This window comes from Pseudocercospora fijiensis, assembly GCF_000340215.1.
Source record: "Pseudocercospora fijiensis CIRAD86 unplaced genomic scaffold MYCFIscaffold_1, whole genome shotgun sequence".
Lineage (NCBI taxonomy): Eukaryota > Fungi > Ascomycota > Dothideomycetes > Mycosphaerellales > Mycosphaerellaceae > Pseudocercospora > Pseudocercospora fijiensis.
This window is the reverse complement of record NW_006921532.1, coordinates 8251544-8266333: the sequence shown is the minus strand read 5'-3', so window position 1 is coordinate 8266333 and position 14790 is coordinate 8251544. Positions and strand designations below refer to the sequence as shown.

The following is a 14790-nucleotide window of genomic DNA, read 5'->3' as shown; positions in this document are numbered from 1 at the left end:
ATTTTGAGATGCATGGCTCGACCAGTGCCTTCTTGGCGTCGTCCGCTGGGCTACTCGAATGCAGCCTAAGGACCTGCCCGCCAATTGTCTGCGGCGCTCACTTCACGCTCCTGCCAAATAGAAGTGTCGCGGGTGAATGAGCGTCTCAAAGCTCTTCGAAATGTGAGAATGGTCAGGCAGCAGTCCGAGCGCGGCGAGTGAGGTTTGAGCTCTATTGTGCTTTCCCTTCTATATATTGCTTCTCGACGGTGTCGACGTCCATGCAACGCCATCACCAACCAGCCATGCCAGGATTCCAGGACCACCTGGAGCGGATCCAGAGGCCGTACGTGCCTCGCAATCGCCACAGGACTTCGCAATCACCGCCGCGGCCTCCAATGCTTGCTTATTCGCAGACCACGATTCGGATGATGACTGACAATGAATTGAATAGTCGCAACTTGGGCAGAAGCCAGCAGCCACAGCGCCCAAACCAACCACCAAGCCGCACGAACACTTCATCACCATCCGCAAATAGCCCATCTTCGCTCTACCCACCAAACATCTCGCCCGTGCCAGCGTCACCCTCAGCATCATCCGCTACCATGAACGCCAATGAGCAGGCTCACCAGAGCAATTCCGGTGCCAGAAAGCCGCCTTTCTTCTTCCGCGAAGAGTATTCCGGGTTCATCGTCAAGGGCAACTTCATGACCTTGGCCGCCAAGCCACAGCTCATCGAGGAAGGCGAGTGGATGGCACATCAGAGTAAGGCACCACCGACCATTCAAATCATGGACCAGACTGACATTGGGTGCAGTCGTCGAGCAGAATCGCCTCTTGGCAGGTATGATCAAGATTGTGCAGACCGAGGACCGTAGCAAGGGCATCTGTCTGTGCAATGAAAAGTCTTGCCCAAGCATGTCCGCTGGCGCGTAAGTGCTGTGAACGACTCAAATCAATGTCAAGCCACTAATTGTATACTAGCACTACCTACACCTGGATTGACACTAGCCGCAACCCAATCAACCTCCCAGCCTCTACCTACATGAAGCATATTCAGACGTGGGTCGCTGGCAAGATCCAGGACGAGACTACCTTCCCCACGCAAACGTTCCAGCAAGCGCCGCCACTACCAAACCCAGCACAGGCTGCCACTGATCCGAACCACTGGCTTGGCAAGACATCCGGCTTCAGCAACCGGTTTGAAACGGAGATCAAGAACATGTACAAGCAGATGTTCCGATGTTACGCCCACCTGTACTGGTCACACTGGATGGACTACTGGCATCTATCGGCGTACCGTGACCTCAACACGTGCTTCATGCACTTCATCAATGTGGGGCGCATCTTTGGTCTGCTTCCAGAGCGCGACACAGAGCCAATGCAGCCGCTGATCGACCTGTGGGTCCGCAACGGCAGCCTTCCAAACCACGACAGGCCACAGCAGCATCAGAAGAGTGACAGCGGAGAGGCTGCGAAGACGCCAACATCTGCATCGGGAAACAATATTCCGGCCACCGCCACTTGAGAAAGGAGGCTGCGTCATGTGAAAGGCGTTGAGGGGCGAGAATTCGGGAGATAATGACTTCAGCGGCGTGAAATAGCTGAGATGACACGAGAAGGACACAGGGATAGCGAGGTATAAGGAGGGAGGGTGAGCGAATTTGGGCTTGTGAAACGAAGCCTTCATGGCACGAAGCACGAAGCGCCCACATCATCATCGGTAGGATTTGGCTGGGAAATTCAGTACCAGCAGTGGCACAGGTGGCTACTTTCCTATGCATTGGTTTGGTATGAAAAGATAGCAACCGAGAAATTCAAAGCAGAGCACGAAGCTGACGCTCGTTTCTCGTTCCCGCCTCTTCACATTGCAACAACTTTGACTCTCGTTATGACTCTATCGCCATCGCAATTACGTCCGGCAGCTCCCATACATCTACTGTCTGCCTGCTATCTAGATCTACGATTCTCAATGTGCCCAAATCTAAAACCCCAGACTTCAAAGCTTTGAATGTCATGTGCGTTTCGAAGCATGCCCCAGGCGGCAGAGGGCCAATCCTGACATCCGGGTTGAGGTCCAAGACATCTGGAAGCTTGCTCTTCTCCAGTGGCGGCGCTCTGAAGATGTTAGCGATCATGTCAGTCTCTGCTGAAGTGTGCGTGATTGAGCTCATGACCGCTCTCGACTTCTTCGGCTGGATCATCACAAGTCCGAAGCGCCGAGGACGGTTGGAGCGATTATTGCAATGGACGTTGAGCTTGAACTCTGTTGACGTAGGAACGACTGGCGGGCCGGTGAAATTAAAGATGACGCCCTCGCTTGTGCCTTCGTTACTCGTTCTGCTTCCGGCGTCGAGAGAGGATTTAGGTAGTGATTGCACTGAGACTGATTTGTGGTGTGACGATGCGTTCAAAGGTTTGCTCCAGCGATACGAGGGCTTCTGCCATGTATGGGAGAGGTCAACGTGGGCTTGCCAGTCTATTTCAAAGGAGATTTCGGAGCCTTGGTCGAGGGAGGCGGATGCTCTGATTGAGATCGATACTGGAGAATGATCCTCGGCTGTTGAAGACTTGGTGTCGAGGGATAGCAGTTTGAAGAGAAATATAGTCTCATCTCCGCCGCGAGTCTCGAGCGGGAGCGAAATGTTTGTCAAGTCCTCCACTTTCGCATGAGGAATTTCCAGCTCAGTCTTGGTGATGCGGACTGTACCAGCTATGAGCTGCGAGGCTTCGAGATGCAGGCTGGCAACAATTGCATCTGGCAATGTGGAATATCTGATTCGCGTGAAGATGGCAGGGACCGCCGGAAATGCTCGTTTCGTTGCTCCTCTGATGGGTCTAACGATGTCTGCTAGACTTGGTGCTTTGGGCGCCACTTTCGTGATGCGAGCTTCTGAAAGGAACACATCGGAGCCGCGCAGCGCAGGGTCGAATCGCAGAGGTTCGAGCACGTTCGATGGTAAAGGCTCACAGCTGGGCAGATATGGATCTGTAGGCCCCGGCGGGGGTTTCTGGCGAGAGCTACCAATTGCCAGATTCGCTGTGAAATAGATGGCAGGTCTCTGTAGTCGGGTTCTTGGAGGTGGCAGGTGCAATTTCGATTTCCAGATCACGTATGTTTGGTCTTCCAGAGCCACGATGTCTGTGAACTCGCTGGCCGAGATGGTGCCAGAGTTTAGATCATGCTTGCCAGACGCCGATGCCGTATTTCCGCTGCCTTGGGGAACGGCATCAGTTGCGTGTGCTGCGATTACCAGCTCCAGATCTGCCAAAGTTTCGCGTACTTCATCCTCTTTCCTGGGTGTTTTGAGAGTCACAATAACGCTGGCTTGCTCGTCTTAGGCACCTAGGCTTCAGTAAGTTGAAGTGTGTGTGCTTGGAAAGGGGGAGAGGTACCAAAGAACAGGTTACGCCTTGCCGGTGCTCTTGCTAGTTCATCTGCGGCGCCAGCTCGTATCAATGCGGCGGCATCGAATTGTGGCGCTTTTGGCAGAAGGACGTCCAGATATGCAGATCTGGACAAGACTTCGAATCGTGCTTTGATATCCATCGCCGCTCTGACAAGTGCTTCCGGGGCCCGGTGCAAATGTTCATGTCGTGTGATGAATGAGGCAGTCAGGCCGAGGACGAGGACCCGCCAGTCTGGCACACTTGATGCGTGAAGGTGGGGTGGGGTGACTACTGGCGTTTGGTCTTGATCTTGTGCTTCGCCTTCGATCTGAACTCTACCACTCACTTTCGACCTTGAACAACAGACTCCACAAATTACCTCTGCGACTTGAGAACGAACACCATCGCGACCATGGGTGCGAAGGTTCCACGCAACTTCCGGTTGCTAGAAGAGCTAGAAAAAGGCGAGAAAGGCCTTGGTGCAGGTCAGGCTGGGAAAGATGCGGTGGAAAATCGGGCGATATACTGACGGAAATGTTAGAGGCGTGCTCTTATGGACTCGACGAAGGCGACGACTTGCTCATGACCAACTGGAATGGCACTATCCTGGGTCCACCTCACGTACGTTGAGAGCTGAAGCTGGGCATGGCGGGAGAACGTGAGGCAACATATGCTAAGAGAGGATGCAGAGCGTACATGAGAACCGCATCTACTCGCTTAAGATTCACTGTGGCCCAAATTATCCAGACAGCCCGCCAGAGGTTACGTTCATTAGCAAAGTCAACCTACCTTGCGTGGATGCGAAGAACGGAAAGGTAAGTGGATATAAACGCCGCTTCTGAATTTCATCTAATGCGTCTCACAGGTCGACCTTACCAAATTACCAACACTTGCAACGTGGAAGCGCGACTTCACTATGGAGACCATCCTGATCGAGATTCGGAGGTTCATGGCAGCAGCTTCCAACAAGAAGCTTCCACAGCCACCAGAAGGCACGAACTTCTGATCACTTTTGAGACTCCAGGGCAGCAGTATCATCACTTCATGAGCAAGCAGTCGCTGTCAGGCGCTGGGATGCCGGACTCTTGTCGAGCTTGTTCCGAATACAGCTTGAAGGCGCAGGCTCAACCATCTTATACATATTCAGCATAGCCCGGGTGCAGAATAGCTGGCGTTTTAGGGAACGTGCCAATGACTTATGAATGCATTAGACAGGAACGGCAGAGGCTCATAGAAGCTATTTGCATTATGCATGTCTTTCTATCTCTATTCTCACATGTTGCAGCAAAGGGGGTATCGGCATTTAAACTAGACAACGCATCTGCCAAAAACAACTCACGTCGAGCTGTACACTCGAGCCATCTGCTTGGCTTGCTTAGGCTCTATGAAAAGAGCTTCAGCTTCAACAACCTTGGTGCCTGTGCCATCCTCTTCGCCCAAAATCTCGATCCAGCCCTTCACCCACGCTTTGCGACCTTCGACCTTTGTAGTCTCTGCTTTGAGCACAACGTAGCTGCTGGCAGGGCAGGGAACTCGGTAGTCGATCTTCAGACTCGCAGTTACTCCGACCTTGTTTGGCAGAGCAGGAAAGCAGGCCCGCGCGAGACCTTCGTCCAGCATGGTTGCCAGGAGTCCTCCATGTACAATACCAGGATGGCCACATAATGCTGGGCCAAGGAATGATAGCTGCACCATGGTCGGTAGCTCAGCTTCCTTATCCTGGAATGTGAGAGGGGGAACCTCAATCTTGTTCTCGCCCAACAGTGTACCACCGGTGAGGTTGAGAGGCCTCATGGCAGGCGGAATCTTAAGATGTGGTCTTGACTCGACGATGCCTTCTTGTCTGCGCAGCTTTTGTGCTAGGGGGTGATTGACGATATGGTCGTTGATCTCGGCAGCGTTAGGCGTGGAAGGTTCGAAGAGGGAAAGCGTTTCTTCGTCGGTGGGAAGATTCAAGAAGCCATTGACGGCCTCGGCGACAGGTGCGGCAGCCATACCGAAACCTAAAGCAAAAAGGATGAACGCGAGAGAGGTATTCTTGAGTACTCGTGCAAGCCTCGAGGGTCTTTCGGGGGTCGAAGTCTCAGAGCTACCAGAAGTGCTCGACGGTTGTGCTGAGGCTGGGTCTGTGGTAGAAGAGGAAGCAACTGAAGTTTGGAAACGGAATCCGCTTATGTATGGCCGTGGTATAGAAGGTGCCGTGTATATATGAGACTTTGGGGCAATCGTAAGCCTCTGCGCCGAGCGTGCTGGTATCGTCGTCAAAGTCCTCGTCACGCCAATGCGAAACAGAAGCAGTTCCCGAGCAAGCGCCGACGTCAGTGCGGGAGGCGTGGCCAGCAGAGAATTCCAGGAGACAGTGGCCGGAGGCATACTGCTGAGAACCAGGAACGGGCGTAGGCACTGCTAGAGGTTATGCTGGCGCGCGCTGATTCGGTGTCTTTGTGCTCGCCTGCTAGAACTGTCGAACGATGCCGAGGCCGAGGTCAACAAACTTTCCTCGCCAAGGCAGTGCCAAGACTCCGGACTCCGTTCTCAACTTCTCGCGTACTTCTCAGAGCCAGAAAAGCGAGAACGAGCGCAGTTCTAAACGTGCATGTCATCTGTGCGGGTCAGCAGCATCTGACAGATCCACTTGAAGGAGACTGCAACGTGTACTGTCGCAAGCGTACGGCTTGAGGACACAGCAGCGGCGGCCGGGTCGCTGATGTCGCGAATCGCCCGTCTCCGCGATGGACGACAAGAGTGCGTTTCGTAAACCACTTCCAGCCATCCGTACAGCGACAGACAATTTGAAGAATCTATCGCCAGCCCGATCGCGAACAGATCCACAAGCTCCAGAGAAACAGCACCATGACAAGTCACATCTACACAAGCGACTCCATTCCAGCAGTCTCAGGAGTCGAGCCTTCACGAGCTCCCGAGAACATGGCTATCGTCAAGCCGCGAAGGAGACTGTCCAATCTGCAATCGAACTGAAGCCGCCCATCAGTTTTGATGCTCTGCTCAGAAGAGACAAAAAGAGTCCGCACTCAAGTCGCAGAGGTAGTACTTCTCATCAGAATCCCCAGCATCCTCGCGAAGTGAGTGATGATACCGTTCAACAGACGCAGCAAGCAGCACGGCCCAAGATTAGGCCAGAAGATATCGAGAAGGCACAGAAGGATAATGCGAAGAGGGAGCAGGAGTTGAGAGACAGCTTGAAAAATGTTGAGGAAGTCGCTATGAGCTCTACGAGACAGCTGGACGATACATACTATGCCATCCTGGAGAAGGCGTCTCTTCTTCGCAATACAGTTGCCAGTCTTCAGCAATTGACCGAAGAAAGTCGAAGGATGCATGCAGCGTTCAAGGAAGATACCGAAGGGCTTGAAAGAGAAACGAGGAAAAACCTCGATGGGTTCGGCAATTTCGATCAACAGGAGAAGACCATCAACGAACTAGTTTCTCGACTTGCCAACTCCAAAGATCGGACGACAGATCTGAACGAACGGCTCGAGGCTGCGCGGACCAGGGTCGCCGAATATGAACAACGCGAGAAAGAGAGGCAGAAGGCGAGACGAATCCGATACAGCGCTATATGGGCTATCCTTACTGGCATTCTGATCTTCATCATCGCTGTCATAATCGCCAAGAAGCGAAGTGCTGTTGGCAGCCGGCTCTACAGCGTAGCTAAAGCCTTGGATGACTTTGGACATGATGTTGTCGAGATTGCAAGTCCGGTCGCGGCCATGATCAATCCGACACCTACTGAGGATTCTTATTTGAAGGACTTGTTTGATGAATTATAAATTATGATACCTCGAGAGCGAATGAACCGGCTTCATGAACCACAGCCGTCTGTGTTTTCCCGGGTCTATCGACTTTGGTCACTTACCCTTCTATGCCACATTCTCTCTAAGAATGAGTTCGCTCGACCGATTTGTTTTACTCCTCGTGACTGCGTGGAGCTGTTGCAAAGCAGTTGGTACGTATACGACCTTCACTGCCCTAAAAGGTGTCAGGCATGAGTCTCACTGCCTTGCAGACTTCCTCGACAGGCTATTCTGTCTGGCACGCTGAGCGCGTTACTTGATGATGCTTTGTTTCCGGCGTGCTGGGTCACGAGCAATCTGGCCACTGGCCAACGCTGATGTGCCCTCTTCAGTGGAGTGAGTCCGACACCTTTTTGTGAAGTTGAACCCCGTTTTGCTCAGACGCATTTGATTACTCCGTGATTAAGATATCCAGTCTGCCAATGCTCCTCAGCCTGAAATCTTGTTCCATGACTCTGTGCACGTATTCTGTCTCGAAGGATTGGACCAACATTGCACTTCCAAAGTCATTAGAATATCGTACTTGTGAGCACCTCATCGTCACATTCAACACTCATAGCTGACGTGCGGGATTGAGAACACGCCGTCGTCAAACGACAGCAGCTGGAGGACCAGCACTGCACTCGAGAGTGGCCGGTGCACTGGGTCGTAAGTCCAATTACGTGCTTCTCGGTCTCTATGATACAGATTGCGGCCTCACTCATGCGAGCGAACAACTACAAGTAGTAGTCGTCTGACCGCTGATTCATCTCGCACTGCTTGGAGTGGTGAAGCTAAACTCTGATCGGAACCTGTTCAGCACATCAACACACCATCTCAACAAACCCTATATTCATCTAGCTACTCCTTAGCCATAGCGATTATCATCCAATCCCGTGTCTTCAACACTTGACATGTGCGATTCACACCATTCCGACTGCAGCTCTGTTAGCTTTACACAATTCTCAAAGGCTCATACAGAGCACAAGATCGCGTATGCAGCCAAGAGAAAAAAGTCAAGCATCACAAGTATCTTCTGTTATGGCATCATTTGCGCCACACTCCCTGACTCTCTTCCGGATAGAATTTCTATATTCAATTAATACCAAAAGATATGGAACAAGTCGGCAAAAAGGATGGCTTCTAAGCTGGTGGACCAGCTAGAACGTCAATCGACGTTGGCACTGCGATGGTGTTAATAGTGCTCGATACGGGGATGCAGCGTCGAACATACGGATTCGAACCTACGCCCCCGAAGGGAATTGATAGCAATGCCGGGATGGCGATTCTAGTCAATCGCAGTAACCACTTTGCTACAACGCCAGGTGATTGGATGACGTGTGAGGGGTCAAAAACATATATAACCCTACCAATTGCATCTCGAAAGATGGCGATCAGTCGACCAATGGTCTAGCAGCTTCTCAGCTTCTTAGACGTCTTTGCAGAGACCAAACTGTCGGTCGTTTGCGAAGTTTGGATCTTCCACAGCCTACAGCAGCTAGGGTCTGTGTGGGATAATGCCCACAAAGCTTGGCTGAATGCGGGGTGGAAGCGACGTGATACATGGTGTCAGTACATAGGGCAGGAAGCATTGTCCGAGCGAAGCGAAGTAAACAGGCATAAGCCGAAGCATTCGAGGAGCTTGCGACGAGGATGCGAAGGTGTTGTCTGTTTACGAGCTAAGTGGAAGAACAGTCAGAATTTGTGTACTTAGGCAGGAATTTGGATATCACGTGCAGAGTGTTCGCCGGGGGTTCAGTTTGAAGATGCGCTTATACAAATCCAGGCTCGGCTTCTGATTGGAAGAAATCAAAATGTCCCCCCTACGTGACTGTAGCCTTGTCGCCTTACAGCTTCGCTTTGGCACTGCAACAACGACTCGGAGATGTAGCAATAGCGACAGCGATATTGCGACAATGCGACACGACAACAAACTGCTAAGCAACAAATTCTGACAGTTCTTCCACTTAGGTCTCGCTTCGCTCGGCAACCCTCAGGCAGCACCTGCCTGTACGGTACTTTATAACCCAACACAGGCATAATTTGCTTCTCGTATTGGATAAGATAGGCTCTGAGGCGCTTCTACAGGGCATAATCATACTACCGAAACCTTGATAGAGGGTGTAGTTGTCAGAAAGGACTCAAAGGAGGTCTATAGTCCCGTACTGCTTGCCGCTCTTCCTACCTGCCCGTTCTAATCAGGCAGTCAGGCCGCTGCACGTGATATATCTGAGTGCACAAATTCTGACGCTTCTTCCACTCAGCTCGTATCTAAACAGTGAAGAGCTTCGCGTACAAATCGTGCCCAGCATCGTCGTTCACTTACCACTTACCAGTACTTAAACACAACCAGCCTGACCTCTACAGTCGTATAATCCCTACCAAAACCACTACGATGCGGCTCATCGCCCTTACTACTACTATCATCGGTCTCGTTTCAACCGTTTCGGAAGCGTATTCGCATTGTCTTTGCCTTGGAGTTGCGTTTTGCCATGGGGACGGCGCTTGGGGATGTCTGATGGCCGATAAGGCATTTTGCGTCGATGAAGCTACAGACTGCGATACTGCGTGCGACGGCGTCGGCAGAATGGCCTATCACAAGCATGAGTAAGTAGCGTATCTTCGAATTGTTGACTAGTTGTTAACATAAGATACAATAGCGGAACACCCGGATGTGTCTGCACAAACATAGATGCCAGCACGGGATCGGACTGCTGATTCCGGCAAATTGTACCCACAAATGGTGGAGATGGTGAACAAGCAAATGCGATCGCAGGGCAGAAGCTCAGCCTCAACCTGAATACCTATTCCATTCCATAGGCTTACCACATCAACTTTTTGAGCTGAATATCTTCCTGCTTCATCTCACACTGCTCTATACATTACGCAATCTGCAACATCCTCGAGAAGGGCCACAATCATGCCTTTACCACTCATCAATCCGCCTCTGATCAACAGTTCCAATCCGTGGGCAACAACAGTCGAGGACTTGCAAACAATTTTCGACTCCGACATCAATCTTTCTTGCCCCAATATACCAGGCAAACCACCGCCAGCATATTCGAGCTCTATCCTGGAGTATCTAACAGCACTGGCCCAAGAACGCTCGACAACCAATCAGCCTCAGGTGGCAATAGGGATCAAGACGCCACCGTACACGTATCACGATCAATTCCAGGTTCTGATTGATGCTTTACTTGCGGCAAGCAACCCGACCTGTCATGTCGACTTCATCACGGCCACGAACACGCTGGGGTCAAGTCTGGTATTGCGGAATGATTTTTGCACTCCAGTCCTTGAATCTGCCTCCGGTTTGGGTACAGGTGGAATGGCTGGTGCACCGATTCATTCGCTTGCTTTGGGAAATGTCAAGACGATCCGAGCAATGCTTGACAAGCACGAAGAGCTGCAAGGCATTGACATTATAGGCATTGGTGGTGTTAGTGATGGTGCTGGTTTCCAAAGAATGCGTGCTGTTGGTGCTGAGGTCGTTGGCGTTGGTACTGCTCTGGGACGCGAAGGTGTGGCCGTATTTGCACAGATACTTGGTGGTGCCTCCAAGAGCTGAGGTTGGCCTGCAAGCAAGCCAGGGAGGCAAGGCAAGACAGATCGAATGATGCGCACGGTCCTGAACTTTCCTGCGTCTCCACCGAAGCATGACGGAGCCGACCTCACCGACCTCTGAATACGCCCATTTCGCCTGCTGGGTACGGGAATGAGATTGCTTTTGAGTCTTTCAGCACCGAACAAGCAATCCATTTGTGAGATCGCTTTCGACCTCAGGTTGCAAGAAGAACATCGCCCGACATGCGACGACACGACATACATTAAAACACCGGATACAGCAATCGGCAGACCCGAAGCAGCCTTGCTCCTCAACTACATGTAGCCCCGTTAAGCAATGATCAACTGCTTCTCCTTCTTCAAGTGCTTGACAAAGTCAATCGAAATGTTCAGCGATTGTGCGACATACGGCGCCGGCGTCAGCGCGAGCCATTGAGTCAAGGAGATATCAGCAATGCGATCGGCCTTGAAAATTTCAATCCTTGAAGCTCGTCAGTTCATGGCGTGGCACTTCAGGACCAAGCCTGGGCTTTACGTACCAGATCAAATCCTCGGTTTCTGATGTATTCTCAACATAGTGCCCCGAATTGTCAGGGCTGCGACGCACAACGTCAGCGCCAAACTGCGAGTTCATCGAGAAGTTGTACTCACAAGACGGCAGTATCGCCTGCAGCAAAATCGAAAGTCCGGGCAGCCGCGTTTCCCATGAAAACCGTGGCGCGAGCCTGGCCTTGGGCGAAGTAAACCCATTCTTGTACTGTTGGATGCCAATGCAGCTCGCGCAGTCCTCCGGGCTTGATGGTTACGACGGAAGATGCAATTGTGGTCGAGATAGGGAAATTTCTGGAGTCGAATATCTGGATAGTACCTGAGACCGTGTGTCAGCACTTTTCGAGGCGATTTGACGGAACGGCATCCCACTCACCACCGCCGCCTGGAGCAACGATTGGCTCTACGTCTTTCGATCTGATCACGTACGAGCTGTTGCTCTTGCTGAGATCTCCGATGGGATGATCGACACTCTGACCTGGCGGTACATTGCCTGGAAGGATTTTCGGATTGGTCTTCGGCACATCATCGAACACTGATGCATTCACACCTGCAGGCAATGAGTTAGCAGGCACCTCCCTTCGTGAGTAGGGGTAACGGACCAAAGTTCTTCGCCAGAATGTCTTTTGGCGTGTGTGCGACCCAGTCATCGACATTGAATGTCACACCAGTGGCGTCGAAATTGCCGTCGTCAAAGACTAGCAAGAACTCGTTGTCTTCGTCCAACCCTTGGACGCCATGCGCCACTCCCTTTGGGAAGAACCAGATATCTCCTGGTCCAAGGATATCCTGCAAACGCCGAGGAGTGGAAGTTTAGCGAAGGATGGCAATACGACATCAGCCTCGAATGCAGAAGACTTACATACTGGTTTTCACCCTTTTCGTTGACGGCAGATATAGCGACCCGGCCAGCATAGACGAACGCCCACTCTGACTGAATCACGTCAGCGTACAATGCTTGAAGCTGTCGAGATTCTGGACCTACAACTTTGTGCCAATGCAACGTGCGGAAAGCGCCCTTCTTCAGGTGTTGTTGAGCACCAGAGATATCCTGACTAGACGGAAGGTCGGTGATAACCTGCTCACGTACAAAGCCTCCATTGTACAGATTGGTCTTTGAATCCGAGAACCGCCATTTGAGATTCACCACGACCCCACTGTCCGTGGGCTCCTGACCAAGATTGCTGGGGTTTTGAATATCGATCAAGTTGTTCGTTCCACCTAGCTGGCGTCAACAATTTTGCTAATATTATGAGATTTTGAAATGAATTACCAGAGATGACAGCCCCTTTCCCGGAACTACTGATAGGTTCACCTTTCGCGAACTCGCCTTGAGAATAGCCGGCCACTTTTGTATCAGGCCCATTTGATCCAATCCTTTTCTCGGATTCTGGTTGTTTGCGAGGTTCGAGCACAGGTCGCAAATGCTTAGAGCCCGAATGAGAAGGGAGACCGCGGCCATAGTTGAACACCTTTGGGGAGGATGACTTCTGCGCTCCATGTGCGAATGGCTTCGCAGACGAGACGTCAAAGAAGCAGCCAAGCGTGTAGGCGCTCAAAAACAACTCAAGAAGTCTCATGCTGAGTCGATGCCGGTTCGATCACATCCACATTGCTCTCGAGGGGATTGCTTTGGCACCTATCGACCATTCTTAAAATCGTGACTGTCAAGGATTCAGGACCACTCGCATCTCGCAAATTTGCACCAATGGCCTATGCATTGATCATCCCTCTCCATGATCCAGGTGGTTGCCGGTCACTGATGAAAGATGGAATTGCCATTTGTCGTAAGCGCGATCATCGAACATGGGCAGAAGCAGAATCTGCGCTGTCACACCATTCGATGCATGCCTGCCGCTGGATTGGTTCCGGGCTTTGGGCCAGCTGACCGACCGTTCGCTGTTTTATCTCATGAATGAGGTCGAAGCTGGCAGATTTTGCAGGGTAAGAACACTTCCTGCGGCTAGCTTCGATTGTACCTTGACATGGGGTGATTGGCATCATCTCTAGACAACCGAGTCAGATTGGCTGTCTCTTACCTTTTGACCCTGGGCTGAAGTGCTATAGTTCATACCCTGGCGAGAAGTGTTCAGCTGGTTCCTGTTAAGGTTACTATGCGCACTCATCCCCGTCAATTGTGCAATAGATGCAAACTCTTGGCGTGCCGTCTCGACCATGCAGATTCGGAAATCTGTTCCTAGGAATGCGAATGACAATGCAAGTTCATCACAAGAGCTCTACGAGTCTGCGGTAACGATCAAGCCAATCAAACACTGTCCGGCTATGAGAAACTTGATTGATCGACATTCATTCCCTGGTTTGTCTGTATCTACCCATGGGAGCACCTCCGGTCTCGTGTCTATGTTGTAAGCCTCACTAACATCAGCAATACAGTATGTGCAGCTTTGGCATGACAAATACGCGAACATCCTCATATTCAGCTCGAGGTTGCATAAACCGATCCAAATATCCACTGGACACGTGTCACGAAAGCGAGTATGTGGAGCAACTGTCTCACAGGCCATTCAGCAGAATGATAGATGTATCTTGACAGTAGGCCTGCGCCGAGATAATCACGCGATAGTTCGACGTCCCCTCGGTCCATTGGCTTCTCTGGTTTCAGGCTCTATCGCCCGAGTCTTCATCTCTCCCAAGCAATGCTTTCCTTGCGGTCGACATGGGGAGGCTGTGATTATCATATGGCTTAGGAAACCCTCTATGTTCCTCAATGTATTACCGCGGCATGAGTCCGGCTGCAGCGGTAGTAACAGAACGAATGGTCAGGGCGTAGCTATAACTCCTAAATCGAGAAGAGATTCAAGAGAGCAACGCATGTCGAAGATGTTCTCGCCCCGGAACACCGCTCAGCAGACTTCATGGCTTGTATATCCGAGCAAATGGGTTATTTGAAATGGGGTGCTGTGCTAAACCGTCGCACTTTAGCAGACTGTCATTCATCCACAGCATACTCTGTATCTGCGGCTGGCTTTGCTCCTGGTGGTCGAAACGTCCGGACAAAGATTGGCCTGTATGCGTTAATAACCATCCATGTCGAGTCTATAATGAATCTCTTCGGGAATGGTCTCAAATCATCTCGATGTCTGGGCAAGAGTTAGTGGAAAGATTTGGAAGCATGACGGCGCTCATACTACGACCCTTGGTCACACTCCCTCATTCATCTCTAGCTCCCTGCCAAAGTAGATAGCGCCATCGCTCGAATTTAAGGCATCAGTTGTCGACCATTTCATCGAGAATGTCGCCATTGTGATATTTGCTCCCATATGCAGGAACCGTCATTTCCTTCATATAACAGTGCGTCACAGGCGAGGGCCCAGTCGCTGCATACATGCGCTATAGAAACCTTATAGAAATCCAATGCCGTGGGTGGGCTGGTGCAGCGGTTGTGGCACCGAGTAGGTGAATGTATCAAGAAACACCTATGCCGTCCGTGCATACAGTAAACCCTTGTGTGATATGAAGGAACCGTCATTTCCTTTTGTCGAACGCAGCAAAG

General features: G+C 51.4%; 7 protein-coding genes and 1 non-coding gene across 8 annotated transcripts; 4 read left to right on the top strand and 4 right to left on the bottom strand.

The window, feature by feature from the left end:
- Positions 1–509: 509 nt before the first annotated feature.
- On the top strand, positions 510–1405 carry MYCFIDRAFT_100007 (uncharacterized protein; the record flags this gene model as incomplete). The annotated part of the gene is made up of 3 exons (XM_007923602.1): positions 510–744; positions 797–911; positions 964–1405. Coding segments are annotated over 3 exons (792 nt in total), but the record flags the coding sequence as incomplete, so codon positions are not given.
- A 463-nt stretch (positions 1406–1868) lies between these two features.
- On the bottom strand, positions 1869–3529 carry MYCFIDRAFT_76350 (uncharacterized protein; the record flags this gene model as incomplete). The annotated part of the gene is made up of 2 exons (XM_007922258.1): positions 1869–3244; positions 3376–3529. 2 exons carry the CDS (start codon positions 3527–3529, stop codon positions 1869–1871), a joined length of 1530 nt encoding a protein of 509 aa, XP_007920449.1.
- Positions 3530–3722: 193 nt separating this feature from the next.
- Positions 3723–4622, top strand: MYCFIDRAFT_48671 (uncharacterized protein). Its single transcript, XM_007921855.1, has 4 exons — positions 3723–3854; positions 3911–3990; positions 4059–4184; positions 4235–4622. Exons 1-4 carry the CDS (start codon positions 3782–3784, stop codon positions 4373–4375), a joined length of 420 nt encoding a protein of 139 aa, XP_007920046.1. The 5' UTR covers positions 3723–3781; the 3' UTR covers positions 4376–4622.
- On the bottom strand, positions 4597–5481 carry MYCFIDRAFT_209946 (uncharacterized protein). The gene has a single exon (XM_007923601.1). It carries the CDS (start codon positions 5362–5364, stop codon positions 4705–4707), a length of 660 nt encoding a protein of 219 aa, XP_007921792.1. The 5' UTR covers positions 5365–5481; the 3' UTR covers positions 4597–4704.
- Positions 5482–5967: 486 nt separating this feature from the next.
- Positions 5968–7222, top strand: MYCFIDRAFT_209945 (uncharacterized protein). Its single transcript, XM_007923600.1, has one exon. The coding sequence runs from the start codon at positions 6102–6104 to the stop codon at positions 7158–7160; it is 1059 nt and encodes a 352-aa protein (XP_007921791.1). The 5' UTR covers positions 5968–6101; the 3' UTR covers positions 7161–7222.
- Positions 7223–8382: 1160 nt separating this feature from the next.
- Positions 8383–8486, bottom strand: MYCFIDRAFT_t8. Its single transcript has one exon. It is a non-coding gene; the product is annotated as a tRNA-Ser (tRNA).
- A 1660-nt stretch (positions 8487–10146) lies between these two features.
- Positions 10147–10707, top strand: MYCFIDRAFT_100268 (uncharacterized protein; the record flags this gene model as incomplete). The annotated part of the gene is made up of 1 exon (XM_007923599.1): positions 10147–10707. A coding segment is annotated over one exon (561 nt), but the record flags the coding sequence as incomplete, so codon positions are not given.
- A 196-nt stretch (positions 10708–10903) lies between these two features.
- On the bottom strand, positions 10904–12876 carry MYCFIDRAFT_160131 (uncharacterized protein). Its single transcript, XM_007923598.1, has 8 exons — positions 12550–12876; positions 12262–12497; positions 12139–12210; positions 11879–12065; positions 11653–11826; positions 11379–11595; positions 11267–11323; positions 10904–11208 (listed from the first exon to the last, which is right to left on the bottom strand). The coding sequence occupies exons 1-8, from the start codon at positions 12854–12856 to the stop codon at positions 11058–11060; spliced, it is 1401 nt and encodes a 466-aa protein (XP_007921789.1). The 5' UTR covers positions 12857–12876; the 3' UTR covers positions 10904–11057.
- Positions 12877–14790: the final 1914 nt, after the last annotated feature.